Raw genomic sequence first — 16,938 nt, forward strand, 5'->3', positions numbered from 1 at the left:
GTTGGCATACAGGCCCCCACAAGAATATTCTGGGATTCTAGGATCTGGGGAGTGGCCGATCCACAGGGGTAGCTGAGGGGCTGTGTGCGGGGTCGCGAGTTTGCCACCGGAACCTGTAAGTAAGTCTGTCCTTGTACAACGGTGTTGTCTGTTCAGAGGCCAGCCCCATAGTTACCAGGGAGGAGCTGGCAGCAGGCTCTTTTCTCTCTAAGTGAATTGGCCTTTATACTAAAGATAAGAAAAGCTCATTAGTTGTGACTCAGACATTAGTAAGCTTTAGCGTCCCGACTTCTTAGACCCGACTCCTACCACGTGGAGGTGAAGGGGGGAGTGGAGGCTTCCCAAGTCGAGGCGTGGCTTCGGGGATGGGGGATGCAGGGGCTTCCACAGCCTTCCCTTCTGAGCTGTCCTGAGGTCCAGTGCCCGCCGCCCTGGCCGAGAGTGCGTGCAGCTGCGGGCTGTCCCGGAGAGGTGGTGGCTCCTGGGGCCCGTGGGTGAAGTCCAGACCCTAGTGGAGGCTGGCCAGACTTGTAGGCCAAGCTGCCCAGGTACATCCCAGGTGCCCACGCAGCTAACCCGTCAGTGTTTCAGAAATGTATAACTTGGATTTCCAAAAGAGAGTAAGATTCCTAAACTTAGCCTGCTGAGTATAGTTAAGTCACATCAGCCATCTGGGGGGACATTTGACACTTTTGGGGGGATTTGGGCTCTTTCAAGGAGATTATCCCAGGGATACCTACCAGATAGCTCCAAAGCTGTATTTAAATGGAGTTCATTTGCTCATTCACATTTGAGAGCCTGCTCTGTACAGGCCTGTCACAACCCAGGGAGCGAGGAAACAGGCTGAGTCCCGTGGCCTCGGGGAGCTTACGTTCTCTTGGAGAAATCAGGCTAGAAAGCGAAGAGCACAGGATATATCTAGTGTTAAAAAGGAAAGTAGGGGAAGAGGGTGGGCTGAGGGGTGTTGCTGTTGCAGACACTTGAACGCAGTGAGGGATCCAGTCTGGCGAATAATAGGCAGGGCCCTCCCAGGATGCAGGAACAGCATGTGCAAAGGCCCTGCAGTGGGAGGGAGAGAACTTCAAGAAACGGGACCAAAGAGCCAGAGGGACCCAGGATGCTGGCCTTGAGGGCACTGTAAGCACGAAGACTAAGGAGCTTTGGAGGTTTTGAACAGAGTCCCGACTGGCTTTTTTTAAAGTCCTGACTTGCTAATTGAGGGGTGGACTGTGGGAAGGCAGAGCTGAACACGTGAGACCTGGTGGAAGGGAGCTGATTGATGAGTTGAGAGGTGACAGTGGCGTGGAGGTGCTGAGGGGAGCTCAGCCAGAGCTGCCTGTGGTGGCGTGGAGTGGCGTGCACACACGCAGTGCACACCCTCCACAGAGAGGGGGTAAGGGAGGGGCCGCTGGGGAGGGACATGGGCTTTGGGGCTGGCTGAGTGAGCCCTTCACCTGTGGGCTGAGATGGTGAAGTTGGGGAGGAGGTTTGGGACAAACCCCAAGTTGGGTTTGGACCTGGGAGGTGCTGGATGTCCATCAGTCCTAAAGGGGAGCCCTCGGTGATTGAATCTGGCGTTCAAGGGTCACTTATCGGTAAGTGGGAACCCAGCCACGTCCACTTGTGCTGTGAGGGGGCTCAGACCGCCTGGGCATTTGGATTTAGGGCTCCTTAGAGTTTTTCCCAGTCAAAAGAAGACAGACATAGACACACACACACCTTCATTCCTGACACGTCCCTCATGGAAAGGCAGGTGATGAAGTTTTCCTAGTATTACTTTCCTAATTTTAAAAAATGTTTTGTTGTGAACATTTTGAAATATGTACATAAATAAGAAAATGGTAAAAATAATTAATAATGAAAGTAATAATAATAAAAATTAAATAAGAAAATAGAGAAATGGTTGAAAAATAGAAAAAACAGCATAGCGTATAGTAATATATACTAGTAGTATAACATGCAGTAAAATGCAGTGTTAGTGAACCTTTGTGAGCTCATTGTAGAGCAGATCAGAGCATCAGGTCGTCTACCCCCACGTTCTTTTCTTTTCTTTTTTTAACATCTCTATTGGAGTATAATTGCTTTACGATGGTGTGTTAGTTGCTGCTGTATAACAAAGCGAGTCAGCTATACATATACATATATCCCCATATCTCCTCCCTCTTGTGTCTCCCTCCCACCCTCCCTATCCCACCCCTCTAGGTGGACACAAAGCACCGAGCTGATCTCCCTGTGCTATGCGGCTGCTTCCCACTAGCTATCTATTTTACATTTGGTGGTGTATATATGTCCATGCCACTCTCTCACTTCATCCCAGCTTCCCCTTCCCCCTCCCCGCGTCCTCAAGTCCATTCTCTACGTCTGCGTCTTTATTCCTGTCCTGCCCCTAGGTTCTTCAGAACCATTTTTTTTCTTAGATTCCATATATATGTGTTAGCACATGATACTTGTTTTTCTCTTTCTGACTTACTTCACTCTGTATGACAGACTCTGGGTCCATCCACCTCACTACAAATAACTCAGTTTCCCACATTATTTTCTAATGAAGCAGGGATAATTCAAGTGGCATGGCCTTGAATTTGGGCCACTTGAATTTGAGGCTGCAGGATACTGGCTACAGAGCTGAGGTCAGCACATTGAGTCAACCTGGAGCTTACAGGGCTGTGGGGAGGAGGGCGGAGCAGAAAGAGGGTGGGGAGAGAGAAGGCGCTTTTCCTGGTGCCACAGGTGAGGGCAGCGAGCTCCGGAAGGTGAAACACACATGCTTGAGAAGTGTGTCCCTGGTTCACATGGGGGTGGAGGTAAGTGATAAACCTGGGTGCCCAGGTGAGCCTAGCAGTGGAGGGCTCTGAGTGCCAGAGCGGGATGTCCACCTTTAAAAGCAAGTCACACCTGGAGGGTTTTGAGCTGCAGGAGGGACCTTTGAGAAAATTAAGGTCACATATGGATTGCACCAGGGAGGGAGTATTCAGGGATCTGACTGCCACAGGCAGCCGCAAAGGTGTGGTGAGCTCTGTGAAGCACGGCGGGAAGCTGACAGCATCTTGTAGCTGCGCCTCCGTTGGGGTCTGGAGGAGGCGGAGACAGAGAGCCTCAGCCCTGAGCCCTCACCCTGAGGGTGTCAGCTCGCGGAGGTGCCAGGAGGGGCGAGCCCCCAGGCGTGGCCCAGCCAGGCTGCCTGTCTGTCTTTCTCTGCTGTAAAGTAACACGCCTCGAAGGTTGGCGTCTGCACTCTCTGCAAATGTATTGGTGGATGTCAGGACTGGCTCCAAGGACGGTCTCCCCCTGCCCCTGGGAAAAGTTGCCATTCTGGGCCGCCCACGGGGCATTGAGCATCACGGGACAAAAGGGTCCTGGTCCCGAGGAAGAGAGAGTGAATGGGTGCATTGAAGCTCCTGTGAACGAGGCTTCTGGTGGTCCGGGAATCAGACTCAGACTTCAGTCGCCGGCTGGTAAGTGGCGACGTTGTCAGGGCCGTGCAGTTAGTGGCTTCCACCTTCCTTGAATGGCAAGCTCAGTGCGTGTATCTGTGTTTTAAAAGGACTGCACATCTCTTTATGTAGCTGCTAACACACAGTGGCTCAGGGTAATCACTGTGTCCCCCATCAGTGACAAAACAGAAACAAGGGTCTGTCTCCCAGAGTCCAGTGGTGGTCTGTGCTCTGTTCTCCCTGCCCAGCCCTGAGGCCCTGCTTTCCGCGGCCCTCCCCCGCCCTCGCCCCCAGCCCTCCTGCCTTGTTGGCAGGGGCGGCAGGAATCTGATCGCTCTTAAATGTTAATTTCCGTTTTCCTTGGCCGCCCTTGGCAAGCTGTCCCGGTGTCCTGTAGGGGCCTCAGCTGAGTTCTCGGCTATCGCTCTCCCAGCCCTGGGTCAAATCCACCCCATCCGGACTTCAGCCAGCTCCTCTGCTGAGGACGTGGCCGTCTTTGCGGGGCTTTGAGGCGGGCTGGGGCTCGTCTGGATGGCCCCTGTCTGTTGGCATGTCCACCTGTGTCTCTCCCCTCCACCAGCTCTCTCAGCAGCTTCTCCTAAACTGTGTCAGTAGTTTTCAAAGACAGAACGGCATTGCTGCTTCCATTTATGTCATCAGAAGCCTCCTGTGGCTTCCCGGAGCGTCCGGGGCCGAGGCCAGACCCTTGGCCGTCACGATCTGGCCCCTGCCCTCCAGCTTCTGCTGTGCTCAGCCCGCCGTGTCCTCCAGGCCTGCGTGCCCTGCTCTGCCTGGCTATGCCCCCCGCCCACCCCGCTCAGAACCCAGGCGCACCTCACCTCCTCTGGGCAGCTGGCCCGGTTCTGCGGAGCCTCGCTGCTACAGCAGGCCTTGGGGTCCTCGGGAGCAGGGCTGTGCAGTAAGGCCTCGAGACTGCGCCCGTCTGGGCTTCTTCTAAAACCCCCACTAGGTGCTCCGCACCCCCATAGTGAGTGGGACTCGGTGATACTCCCAAGGGCGGTGGGGGCCAGGACCGGGGCCTCGTTCTCTCCATCTCTCGAAGCGTGGTCAGGATGCGCTGCCCTGGGAGAGCCCTGGCGTCCTTTGTCCTGACACGCCCCGCTGCTGGGGTTCCCGTGTCCTGAGCAGGAGCCTGTGGGGTGGGGGGCCTGGAGGACGTGCAGCAGGAAGGGTGGTCCCCTCTCTGGGCGTGCCTCTCAGTCCCAGTCCCGGGAGCAGCCTGGCCTGGGCGGGGGCCGTCAGATCCCGCAGCTAACTGCATCCCCTGGCTGTAACCCACAGCTCCTTCCCCTGTGCCGCCTCCCAGCTCCTTCCCCTGTGTCCGGCTGCCGCCTCCCAAGAGGCCCGGTCAGACCCAGAATCTCAGGTAGGAATTGTCATTAATGTGACAGCCCAGCCGTCACACACAGGCTGCGGGCTCAAAACCATCATAAAGCTCTCCTCCCCGCCCGCCCACCCACGAATCCCATTTTATCCTCTGCGTTGATTCCCGCCAGGAAACGAGTCTTCATCTTTTGGATCCGAAGTATTTTCACGTTCTCTCGTCTCAGTAAACAGCTCCATACGCGGCCACAGGCTGCCTGGTCGGGGCAGAGCCGTGACAGCCCGGTGACCAGGTATCTGGTCTGGCTCCGACACAGCCTGTGCGGACAGAGCCGTGCGGCCACCGCCGCTGATGGGTGGGGGCCGGTGTCCCCGGCTAGAGGGTGGACCCTGCATGCGGAGGAGCCATGCAACTGCGTGGGGACCGGGAGACAAAGCCCGGCAGCACAGCCTGGCCACAGCTGCCTCGTGCCTCCAGCTGGGTCAGTGCTGTCCTCTCCTGGAGGCCCAGCTCCGTGCATGGTTCTGTGAGGGAAAGGGAGTCCGAGCGCGTGGTCACATCCGTTGTAACGGCACAGGGCAGGCATGGAAGTAATCTGGGATCCCACTCAGCTGGGGAAACCATCCAGGTGCTTCACCCCTTCCTTCAAATAACTGGCATGTTTGTGAGTGCTGATCCGTGAGTCACAAATAGAAGTGTGTGTGTGTGTGTCTGTGTGTGTGTGTGTGTGTCTGTGTGTGTGTGTGTCTGTGTGTGTCTGTGTCTGTGTGTATCTGTGTGTGTGTGTGTGTCTGTGTGTCTGTATATTTTGCGGGGGGTGTTCCGGATGGACTGGAGAACTCCAGGATGGGATGTGGGTGGGAGGAACGGCGGTCTGGGCGCAGGTTGGGCATGTATTTAAGGGACGTGTCACCCCCGGGCCCACCTTTGCTCCCTCCCCAGAGAGGCAGCCACTGCTGTCCCGCCTCCTGTGCATGTGTGTCTAGGCCCCCTGGCCCTGAGGATGACAGGGCCCTTGCTCTCCCCTTCTGCCCTCCTCACACACAGCATGAGTCAGCTAGGGCTGCTGTAACAAAATGCTGTAGGATGGGGGGCTTGCACAATGGAAATTTATTTCCTCACATTTCTGGAGTTTGCGAAGCCCAGGACCAAGGTGCTGATTTAGATCTTGGGTGAGGGCCCGATTCCTGGCTTGCAGACGGCTGCCTTCTTGCTGTGTCCTCACCTGGCAAACAGCAGAGAGAGAAGCGAGCTCTCTGGTGCCTCCTCCTGTAAGAGCCCTGATTCCACCCACCTCATCTAACCTCATCCCTCCCCGCCCCCCGGCAAAGACCTCTCCTCCAAATATAACCACACTGGGTGTTAGAACTTTAACAGATGAATTTGGAGGGGGACGCGCTCAGCCCATAACCCAGGTCTTCTCTCCAGGGTGTTCAGGTGCAGGAATGCGGCCTCTGTGGCCTCGGGATGACATGGAATCCACCTTGGAGCCACTGCCAGCGGGCCCCTCAGAGCCAGGACTGGGGCTGCTGATGCGCGCCTGCGTTGGCCGAGGCGGTGGGGGGGTTCCCGTAGGCACTGAGCCCTGCCCCGTGTTCTCAGCGCCTTGCCTGGGTTCTCTTTTTCTCCTTCACGCAAATCGAATCAGAACAGTGCTGTTACTACCCCATGTTACAGAGATGAAAGTGAATCTTGTGTAAGCTGCTTACCTCAGGGTCATCCCCGGGAGACACAGAGCGTGGATGCAAACCCCGTCTGCTTGCTGCATGGTTACTGCACGCAGAGCCTGGGGCCGGGCCATGTCATCCCCGCTGCAGAAGCTGCAGAGGGTGGCGCTGGGCCCCCAGGTCCCTCGCATGAGGAGGGCCACCCACCTGTGTCAGAAGACGAATTTCCAGCTGCCTGTGGACAGCAGTCAAAGAACAAGGGACCTGAGGACAGGTTACGTGAACCCAGCCATACTGGGGTGAAATTCACCTGCCCTTGGGTACCCCCCTGCTCCGAGTGCTGTGGCCCAGCTGTGGCCAGCTGTGGCCAGCTGGAGCGTTGCCTGCCCAGGTCCGCTCTGGGAGAGCATGTGAAGTTCCCTGCTCTGAAATTGGCTCCTGGCAGGTCCTTTCCTGTCCGTTGGCCCTGGTGAGAGGTCTGCTTGGAGCCAGTCACCTTGTTCACCTCCAGAACCCGCCACATGCCCGGGTGCCCGTTTCCCAGAGAAACCGAGGCCTTAGGAGAGAATCTGTGTTCTTTCCCACAAACATTTCCTTTGCTGGCTTGGTAACAGCACAGTGATCCAGTGAATATGCCACGTTTCATCTGCAGAAGTCACACAAGAATACCTTATATCCACAAGTGGCCACGTGTGTCTTATTTGTGTTTGTTTATTTGGGGTCCAGGGAGGATTTAGGGAGCGTGTGGGCAGGGAGCCGTCCCCTCAAACCCACTGCAGCGATGCCAAGTGCTGCTTGCCCAGCGGTGGCTGTTCCTACGATGGGACCAGCCACTTTCTGGGCAGAAGGAGATTTAGTTCCCCTTCCCTGAACCCTGGAACTCGCGGTGTGGACAGATCCTGTTTTGTCCTCCTCTTTGACTGTAATGAATGGGCCGGCCAGGTGCTCAAGCAGATCTCACAAGCCTCATTGTGCCCCAGGAAGAGGGAGTGCAAACAGCAGGATAGGGAACACTGCCGGGGCTGTATGCAGTGAGAGAACAGATGAGACGGGCATAAAGTGGGCATAGAATCCGGGGAGTGAGCCCTGCTCTGCTCCCTCGGGCCAGGAAAAGTGACACGGCCTCTGGAAGAAAGAGGATTCCCACTTGCCATCAGTTTACTCTTTAACCGTGTTTCACTTGCTCAAGGGAAATTCCTTTCTTCTTCCCCTGCTCACAGGAAGAAGCACGTTGCAGAGCTGATGCCGTAGCGCAGCATGGTTGCCTGAGACAGAAGCTTCAGCAATTGCTGGAATAACTGGAGGGGAAATATGAAACCTTAGCCGTTCACCCGGCAAGAGAGTTTCAAGATGGCAGCTCAGCGCATCCGAGCTGCCAACTCCAGCGGCCTCCCGCGGTGCAAGTCCGAGGGGACCTTGATTGACCTGAGTGAAGGGTTTTCAGAAACAAGCTTTAATGATGTCAAAGGTGAGCTCCTGGGAATAGCATTGGCTGGGGTTTGCAAGAGCTCTAAGACCCAAGGACTCCTCTACTTACAGGCTGCCAAGTTCACGTTCAGAGAATTAAATCTTAGCTCTCTAAACTTCATCATGTTATGAATTCAGCCCTGGAACAATACCCACTTGTTTTGTTTTGATGGGTTGGGAGGTTGTTTTGAATTTTCCTCTTTGTAATGAAACTTCTTCTTAATGCAGAATTTGTTTCTCTTTCCATGAGTTTTGGTGACATTAAGGTAAGAGCTTGGTGGTGTACAAAAGTAGGGGGAAGGAGAGCGTACTAAGTCGATGAGGTCCTGAGAGCCACTGCAGAATAAAAGGGGGTCCGGGGACAGGGGTCAGCACGCTTTCTCTGCAGAAGGTCAGAGAGTGAATACTTGAATCTGTGTAGTCCCTACGGCCTCTGTCACAGCTATTTAACTCCGAGATTGTAACGAGAAAGCAGTCACGGAAGAGAGAAAACAAATGGGCATGGCTGTGTTCCAGCAGAACTTTACAGAAACGGCCGGCTGAATTTGGCCCGGGGGCCAGAGTTTGCCAACCCCTGGTTTAGAGGTGGCCCCGGGGTTTCCCTAACAGCCGCGTAAAACTGGGCTGGTGATAAAGCCTATCTTTTGGACACCGAGGTGGATGCCAGCGGGTCATTTTCCTTCTAGAGTCCATCCTGCCCTCACTGGCCACGGTCAGTGTCTCCCGTGAGCTTCCTGGCATCTTGTACTTCATCGCCCTCATCACCATCACCACCGTCAGTTGACTTTCCCACCGCGTTCACCGAATTCTGTTGAAATGATCCATTGCGCTGCCCACAGACGGCTCAACGGCAAGAGCTTTCGCTTTACCTTTGTATCGTTAGCCCCTGGCACAAAATCGGTGCTAAATAAATATTTCCGGAGCTAATCTGCTGCCTCCCAGATAAAAGCATGATGCACGACCCCGATGTACTGAAATCATACCGTGCCTGCTTCTGCCTTTCTTCTCTCTTCCAGTTATCCTCAACTTCCCCTTCTTTCCTGTCTGTCCTTTAGGCTTGTGGCCCTGAGCATCGCTTAAAATGTTCTTTTAAACAAAAGCCTAGCAAGGGAATCATGAGGTTTTATTAATAAGAGCAGCGGACCTACTGGGTGTTGCTGTGAATAATCGCGCCGTTTGTTTTTCGCAGTCTGGTGACGGGCATTGTTTTCTTACTTTGTAACCCAGCTAGTCATGGTTGAAGTGGGAAACTGGGAGCTCAAGTCATGCTCTTTGGGCTGGGATTTTGAAACGAGGGGCAGAGAGCTGGATTTTAAAAGATGATGTTGATCTAGGAGGAGCTGTTATTCCTCAAAGAACACTGCAGCTGGGGGAGGAAGGCTGAGGAGGGGCTGGTTAGCTTGGGGGTGGGGTCAGAGGGGGGGAGAGAGACCCCCTGACTCCACTGCCGAGGGGCAGGCTGTGGCCCAGGCAGCATTTCGGCCCAGCTGCTCCCCACACGTGCCGACGGTAGAAACGGCTTCAAGGTGGGAATCTGTTCCAACCAGAATATCTGCTGCAGAATCTTCTGCCCTAATGAGTGTTTTTCCTGCATAAGACCCGAGGCAGAGGGTAGGAAATGTATTATTCAGCGAACTGAACCTCCTGACACCCAGGCATATTTTTCTTGTATTAAAATCAAGGTACCTGGGAATCTGGCAACACTCTCAGAATTCATTAAGATGGAATTCGATACGGATTTTCCTGCATTTGATTGGCTGGAAGCCCCAGCCTTGTGTACACCCCAGGTGTCTGTGCGGCCCTTGTCTGACAGAGGGCTGGTCTTGGAAGGGAGCTCACGCCGCGGTCCACTCCCACGGGGGGCCCAACAGGAAGGGGCGCCGTCTCCCATCAGACAAGCCTCATCCTTGAGTGACATATCTATTACTGCTCCTCTCCTAAGGAGAGTGCTTGCAATTTTGAGTAAAACCAGTTTTATTCTCTGGTCTGGTAAGAAGACTAAAGTGATCATTGGCACTGATACGTTTTCTCAGGTTATGTACACAGCCTGCCTAATAGCTTTGGTTTTTAATTTAAAAAATATTACTGTAAGGGAACTATTCTGGAGGAACACAATAGGGATATAACTTTTGAGGAATTCTAACAAGATTTTAGTAGCTGGCCAGCTTTCTTTGACTTTCATTTGGTTTTAATTTTGACGTGACATTTTCATGAGATGTGTCCAGGAAACTGGAGCCTGTGACTGGAAAACAAAGTGGGGGGGGAAATCTTATATTATCCCCTGACCCCAGCTGACCCATCTGCCTTCTGCCACCTCCCCTCGAAGCCATTATCTCTGATTTGGCTGTTCTTAGTCACTGCCCCCCTTCAGGGTCAAGTGTGATTTTACAGCAGAAGGGCACAGCCCAGGGGGATTCTAACTTAGCCTTTGGACAACACCTTGTCCCAGTGACACGGATATGGCGTCTCTGTTGTAAGCGCACAGGATGAGCATTCATTCCACGGGTGTTTATTGGGCACCTGCTACGTGACACAGGCCCTGTTCCAAGGACACCACTGCGAGCAAAACATACCCGAACAGAGCTTACCCCCTAGTGGGGCAATGGCGCCCTCCCCGGCAAAACCAACCCAGATGTGTATGGTACATTTCATATTGGTTCATGATCAATGCTGTGGAGAAAAATTAAATTAGGAGGGGGCCGGAGATGTCTCTTTAAACATAACATTGTGTGAGTCTTTACCTTGTACTAAGCATCACTGTGCTAATCACGTCATCACCATCGTCTTGCTTAATCCTTGCCAGAGCCCGTGGAGGGAAGGTGGTTGGTTCATCCACCGTGAAGAATGTCAGGCTCCAGAGATCACACCGCTGCTAAGGGTGTGGATTCAAATCCCAGGGCTGGTGATCCCAGTACCAGCTTCTCCCCAACACCCCAGACAGGGTGGTAGGTGACAGCCTTCGAGGCCCAGGTTCACACCCTGCTAAGAAGCATATCTCTGTAATTTAGTTCGTGTAAATAAATAGAAGCTTCCTACTTTATTGCCTGAGACTTTGCTGAGGACATGCACTTTAATTTTCATTATTTCCTTTTATTGAATTTTAAAGATTTTTTTTTAATGTGGACCTTTTTTATTTTTTTAAGTGTTTCTTGAATTTGTTACAATATTGCTTCTGTTTTATGTTTTGGGTTTTGTGTGTGTATGTGTGGGATCTTAGCCCCCCCACCAGGGATCAAACGCACCACCCCTGCATTAGAAGGTGAAGTCTTAACCACTGGACCACCAGGGAAGTCCCCTCACTGTTTCCTTTTAAAGGAAAAGGAAACTGGCAAATGATTTTTTGGGGGGGAGGAGGACCAATTTGGTAGAATAGGATGTCTGTTGACTTAATCATATATTAGACAAGATGTAGGTGTAGTTCCACTCAAAATGTAGTCCTTTCTTTGCTTGTTTACATAAGCAATTAAAAGAAGTTTACTTTCATTTGTTTGTTACAGGAAGGCAGCAAACACCGTAAAACAAGGGACAGTTGGGATGGGGCGGTTGGAGAGAAATATATGGGCTTATTTCCATCAGCAAGAAGTTTCTTCATCCTCTGAGTATATGTACTTTGTTATGTATGGGAGGGAGAGAAAACACTTAGGTTTCTAATTATCTGTTATTTTTCAAAACACACCCTACTTGTTTAGATGACTTTTTTTTTTTTTTTTTTTTTTGCTGTTCCAATTGCTGTCTACCTTGGTAACACGCAGTTGAACGCCAAGAACCATAAATTAGCTTGAGTCGCTGTTTAAAGTATTGGCATTTTTCAGATTGCTTAAAGAGTTGTTCAAAAAGAATGTGAATTACAACCAGACCTAAACCTTTGATTTTCAAGGGGTAACAGAGAGACCATTTCCATGTTGTTCTGAATGATCGTTTAAAAGAGGTTGAAAGAGGGCTTCCCTGGTGGCGCAGCGGTTGAGAGTCCGCCTGCCGATGCAGGGGACATGGGTTCGTGCCCCGGTCCGGGAAGATCCCACATGCCGCGGAGCGGCTGCACCCGTGAGCCATGGCCGCTGAGCCTGCGCGTCCAGAGCCTGTGCTCCGCGACGGGAGAGGCCACAGCAGTGAGAGGCCTGCGTACAGAAAAAAAAAAAAAAGAAAGAAAAAAAAAAGAGGTTGTAAGAGACCAACCTCAAAAATCTTATTTCATATAAACAGTTTGATGAAGAATGGGTTCAACTTGGAAACTAGGAAACGGGCCTGATAGTCAAGGGAACCTTCCCCTTGGTTTATGTATTTTATGCTGAAGGCAGGACATGGAATCAGCTCTTAGACACCGAGAGATTCTGTTGCAGGTCTTTTCCAGTCCCTGGTTACATGCAGTGGGTCACTTAACGCAGCATCACTGTGTTTTCTAAGTAAATCACATTCAGCTTCTCTTTCAACCTAGCAGCAGTTCCTGTAAGTTAGTAACAGTAAAGAAAAGTTGGGTCAAAATGAGATGTTTAAAACCTGGGACATATTGATAATCCCATTATGCTGATTCATGTTTCTGTGGATGGTGGAGACTCTCTGTGGCCTTTCCACCTGACTCAGACCGTGCGTTGGGATGTGATAGAATCTGGGGAGACAGCGCTCGATTTAGGCTGTCGGTCAGGTGAATCGCCCACCAGATTTTACTTTGGTTTGTTTCTGTCGTTTACTTGCCGCACACGTCGTCTCCCTGTCGGGGGTGATGGTTTTCTAGACCTCTCTTCTCCCTGGTTTTGACGATGCTCTGCCTCGCCCTGAGGGCCCGCTCTCACCTCCTGTTCTTTGTGTTTACGCAGTGCCTTCTCCCAGTGCCTTGCTAGTAGACAATCCCACGCCCTTTGGAAATGCAAAGGAAGTGATTGCCATCAAGGACTACTGCCCAACCAACTTCACCACCCTCAAGTTCTCCAAGGGCGACCACCTCTACGTCCTGGATACGTCAGGCGGGGAGTGGTGGTACGCACACAACACCACGGAGATGGGCTACATCCCTTCCTCTTACGTGCAGCCCTTAAACTACCGGAACTCCACCTTAAGTGACAGTGGGATGATCGACAATCTTCCAGACAGCCCGGACGAAGTAGCCAAGGAGTTAGATTTGCTCGGAGGATGGACAGATGACAGGAGGGAGTCGAGCAAAACCTACAGTAATAATCCTTTCTGGAACGGTGTCCAGACAAACCCGTTTCTCAATGGGAATGTGCCAGCGCTGCCCAGCGTGGACCTACCGACTCCCCAAAGCACCGTGGACTTGCTCCTCTTTGATACGGGCACATCTTCGTTCACTGAGTCCAGCTCAGCGACGACCAACATCTTCGACGAGCTGCTGGCCACCAGCCGCCTTCACGCGGAGCCGACAGTCAGGCGGGACAACCCTTTCTTCCGGAGCAAGCGTTCCTACAGCCTCTCGGAACTCTCCGTCCTCCAAGCCAAGTCCGACACTCCCGCATCCTCGGGGTTTTTCACGGGCTTGAAATCGCCGGCCCCCGAGCAGTTCCAGAGCCGGGAGGACTTCCGGGCTGCCTGGCTGAGCCACCGGAAGCTGGCCCGGTCTTGCCACGACCTGGACTTGCTGGGCCAAAGTCCCGGCTGGGGCCAGACCCAAGCGGTGGAGACGAACATCGTGTGCAAGCTGGAGAGCTCGGGGGGCGCCGTGCAGCTTCCCGACACCAGCATCAGCATCCACGTGCCCGAAGGCCACGTGGCTCCAGGGGAGACGCAGCAGATCTCCATGAAGGCTCTGCTGGACCCCCCGCTGGAGCTCAACAGCGACAGGTGCAGTTGCATCAGCCCGGTGCTGGAGGTGAAGCTGAGCACCCTGGAGGTGAAAACCCACATCATCTTGGAGATGAAGGTTTCAGCTGAGGTGAAAAGTGACATTTTCAGCAAAAGCACAGTGGGCCTCCAGTGCCTGAGGAGCGACTCAAAGGAGGGGCCCTATGTCCCCATCCCACACACCTACAGCTATGGGGACACGGTCCAGGCCCAGCTGGACGACCTGGAGCCCTGTATGTACCTGGCCATCGTTGCCCACGGCCCGAACATCCTCTACCCTTCCACGGTCTGGGACTTCATCAATAAGAAAGTCACCGTGGGTCTCTATGGCCCCAAACACATCCACCCATCCTTCAAGACGGTGGTGACCATTTTCGGGCATGATTGTGCCCCCAAGACCCTACTGGTCAGCGAGGTCACCCGCCAGGCCCCGAGCCCGGCCCCAGTGGCACTGCAGCTCTGGGGCAAGCACCAGTTCGTCTTGTCCAGGCCCCAGGATCTCCGAGTCTGCATGTTTTCCAACATGACCAACTACGAGGTCAAAGCCAGCGAGCAGGCCAAGGCCGTGAGAGGCTTCCAGGTGAAGCTGGGCAAGGTAAGCCGCCTCATCTTCTCCATCAGCTGCCACAACGCCAGCGAGCTCTCCGACTTCACCTTGCGGGTCCAGGTGAAAGACGACCAGGAGGCCATCCTGACCCAGTTTTGCGTCCAGACCCCACAGCCACCCCCGAAAAGTGCCGTCAAGCCATCCGGGCAGAGACGGTTCCTCAAGAAGAACGAGGTCGGGAAGATCATCCTGTCCCCGTTTGCTGCCACCACCAAGTACCCGACTTTTCAGGACCGCCCTGTGTCCAGCCTCAAGTTCGGCAAGTTACTCAAGACGGTGGTGCGGCAGAGCAAGAACCACTACCTGCTGGAGTACAAGAAGGGGGACGCCATCGCCCTGCTCAGCGAGGAGAAGATCCGGCTGAAGGGGCAGCTGTGGACCAAGGAGTGGTACATCGGCTACCACCAGGGCAGGGTCGGCCTCGTGCACACCAAGAACGTGCTGGTGGTGGGCAAGGCGCGGCCCAGCCTCCTCTCCGGGCCCGAGCTGAGCACGTCGCTGCTGCTGGAACAGATCCTGCGCCCGTGCAAGTTCCTCACCTACATCTACGCCTCCGTCCGCACGCTGCTCATGGAGAACATCAGCAGCTGGCGCTCCTTCGCCGACGCCCTGGGCTACGGGAACCTGCCGCTCACCTTCTTCTGCCGGGCCGAGCTGGACAGCGAGCCCGAGCGGGTGGCGTCCGTCCTGGAGAAGCTGAAGGAGGACTGCAACAGCACGGAGAACAAAGACCGGAAATCCTTCCAGAAGGAGCTCATGATGGTAAGTGCCCGGTGGGGCTTGGGTTCCTAGAGGATGGGGCTCGGTCCAGCCTCAGCCTTGCCCTTGCGCGTGTGCGAACGGGTGTGGTGTCGGGAGTCAGTGGGCCGGGGTCTGGGCCCCCGTTCTGCTCCCTGAAACTCACACACGCCTGGGGATAGGCATTGACGTGGGACCGGTAGGGGCCCCCAAACAGCTCGGAGCCACTGCGGCGAGGGTCGTCCAGGTCTCCTCCTGCTAGATTTGTGAGCTCCTCTGGAGGTCCGGCATGCATCTCTGCCTGCCCGGTCGGGGACGCAAGGGGGGACCCTGTGCGCCACCTGCCCCTGTTTAGATCTCTTGGGACAAGATCCATCCTTTCATCAGATTCCCAGCGGGACCTGTGACTCGCCCCAAAGTCTGACTTTATCTTGTTGTGAGATTTTCTCTCCAGGCCTTACTTGAAGTTTCTCCCCTCTCTCTGTGTCATTTCCTCTTCCTCCTTCTTGCATGTGTTGGAGTTGGGGTGAGGACGGCCGCTGTTTTGCCAGCACAACTGGGAACTTGGACCCTAAGAAGTAAAGAGGGGGGAGTCCCACTGCTGGGCACAGCCGGCCCGCAAGCCAAATGGGAAGCTTTCTGGACCCGATCACGGCCTCCAACAGGCTTGGGCTCTGCGCCGGTCATGACGCCCTCAGGTAGTCCACTCTTAACTGTTCACCACAGTTCGGCTGTGGTGGCCTTGGAGGAGTTATACCTGGGAGAAGCCTAATGTCCTCTGGGCATCCCTTGTCAGAACTGTGCCGGACATTCTCTGTCGACTTCGTTCTGTGATAGAAGCCGACTCGGGTCTCTCCCTGGTCCTCGTGATGTGGACACACCCCTAGTTTTTGTTCCCACGGGAAACCCCCGGGCCTCGGTCTCAGGCTCTTCTCTCATGTTCCTCCGACCCCACGCAGTCCTTTTCGCCTCCTTATCTCTGTGAGGTGTGACTCCCAGCGCCCCTGAACTTCTGCCGCTTCAACTCCCCTCCTTCCCCCCAGCACTTGCCATCCTGAGTGAATGCCTGTTGGAACGGATGGGCCAGGCGTGTCTGCGTGAGTGAGGATGCACGCGTGGGCAGAGGTGTACAGCCGAGGGTCATCACTGCATGCACGTCCTGGGCTGCCCCGTGGGGCTGGGGGGACAGAAGGGAATATGGTCCACGGTGGCATGGCCCCTGCTGCAGGGAGTATGCATTGCAGTCCGGCAAGGGATCGGGGCACGAAGAAAGACCCCTTGTCGGTGGCCCCAAGATACTAGAAAGTGCCAGATGCGTGGAGCAAGGCGAGAACCTGACGTTGCCCGGAGGAGGGAGACGGGGACTGGAGGTGGCATCCAGGGGGTCGTTGGGGGCATCCGTCGCTGACGGGTCGCGATGGCAGCTCCAGCTGGGGGAGGTGGGGAGGAAGCCGGCTGTCATGGCAATGGGGAGGGGTGAGGCGGGGGTGGGGATGGGCAGCAGAGGAAGCTACCCCTGCGCTGGATGGGGCCCCTGCACAGCTGGGCCCCAGGACCCTCCCCTCAGGGGCTCGCCTCGCCGGCCCACCTGTGAGATCAATTCCCGGAGCTTGCTTGCAGCCCGAGCTGCCCGGTGCCCTCGCGATGGACCTCGCACAGCGGGCCGGGGTGAGCGTCCAGCCGGGATCCTCCGTGGACGGTGGAATGATGTGCATTCATGGAACATAAAGGGTATCGACCGTTCCTTCGTCACAGCTAGAAGATGCTCACCTGCAACCGGCAGAGGTGCAGGATGCATCAACCTGGGCGGCACAGAGGTGGCTCTCACTTCCATTTCCTGCTCATTTCTTTCCATCTTGTTTTATTCAACTTGGAGAACTTTCCCTGAGA

General features: G+C 54.4%; 1 protein-coding gene across 5 annotated transcripts in view; it reads left to right on the forward strand.

The window, feature by feature from the left end:
• The window catches only part of SH3BP4 (SH3 domain binding protein 4), a 93,932-nt gene that overhangs the window by 65,764 nt on the left and 11,230 nt on the right, over nt 1-16,938 (forward strand). For 3 of the 5 annotated variants that reach the window (XM_049712395.1, XM_004262563.3, XM_049712396.1), the window contains 2 exons: nt 7,664-7,911; nt 12,725-15,072. In XM_049712395.1, the coding sequence (XP_049568352.1) occupies nt 7,794-7,911; nt 12,725-15,072 (2,466 nt within the window). In that variant the 5' untranslated portion in view covers nt 7,664-7,793. Of the gene's footprint in view, nt 1-2,356; nt 6,718-7,663; nt 7,912-12,724; nt 15,073-16,938 lie in introns of those variants that run through there. The other 2 variants (XM_033424726.2, XM_049712397.1) reach the window with 2 other exon arrangements.

This window comes from Orcinus orca, chromosome 7, assembly GCF_937001465.1.
Source record: "Orcinus orca chromosome 7, mOrcOrc1.1, whole genome shotgun sequence".
NCBI lineage: Eukaryota > Metazoa > Chordata > Mammalia > Artiodactyla > Delphinidae > Orcinus > Orcinus orca.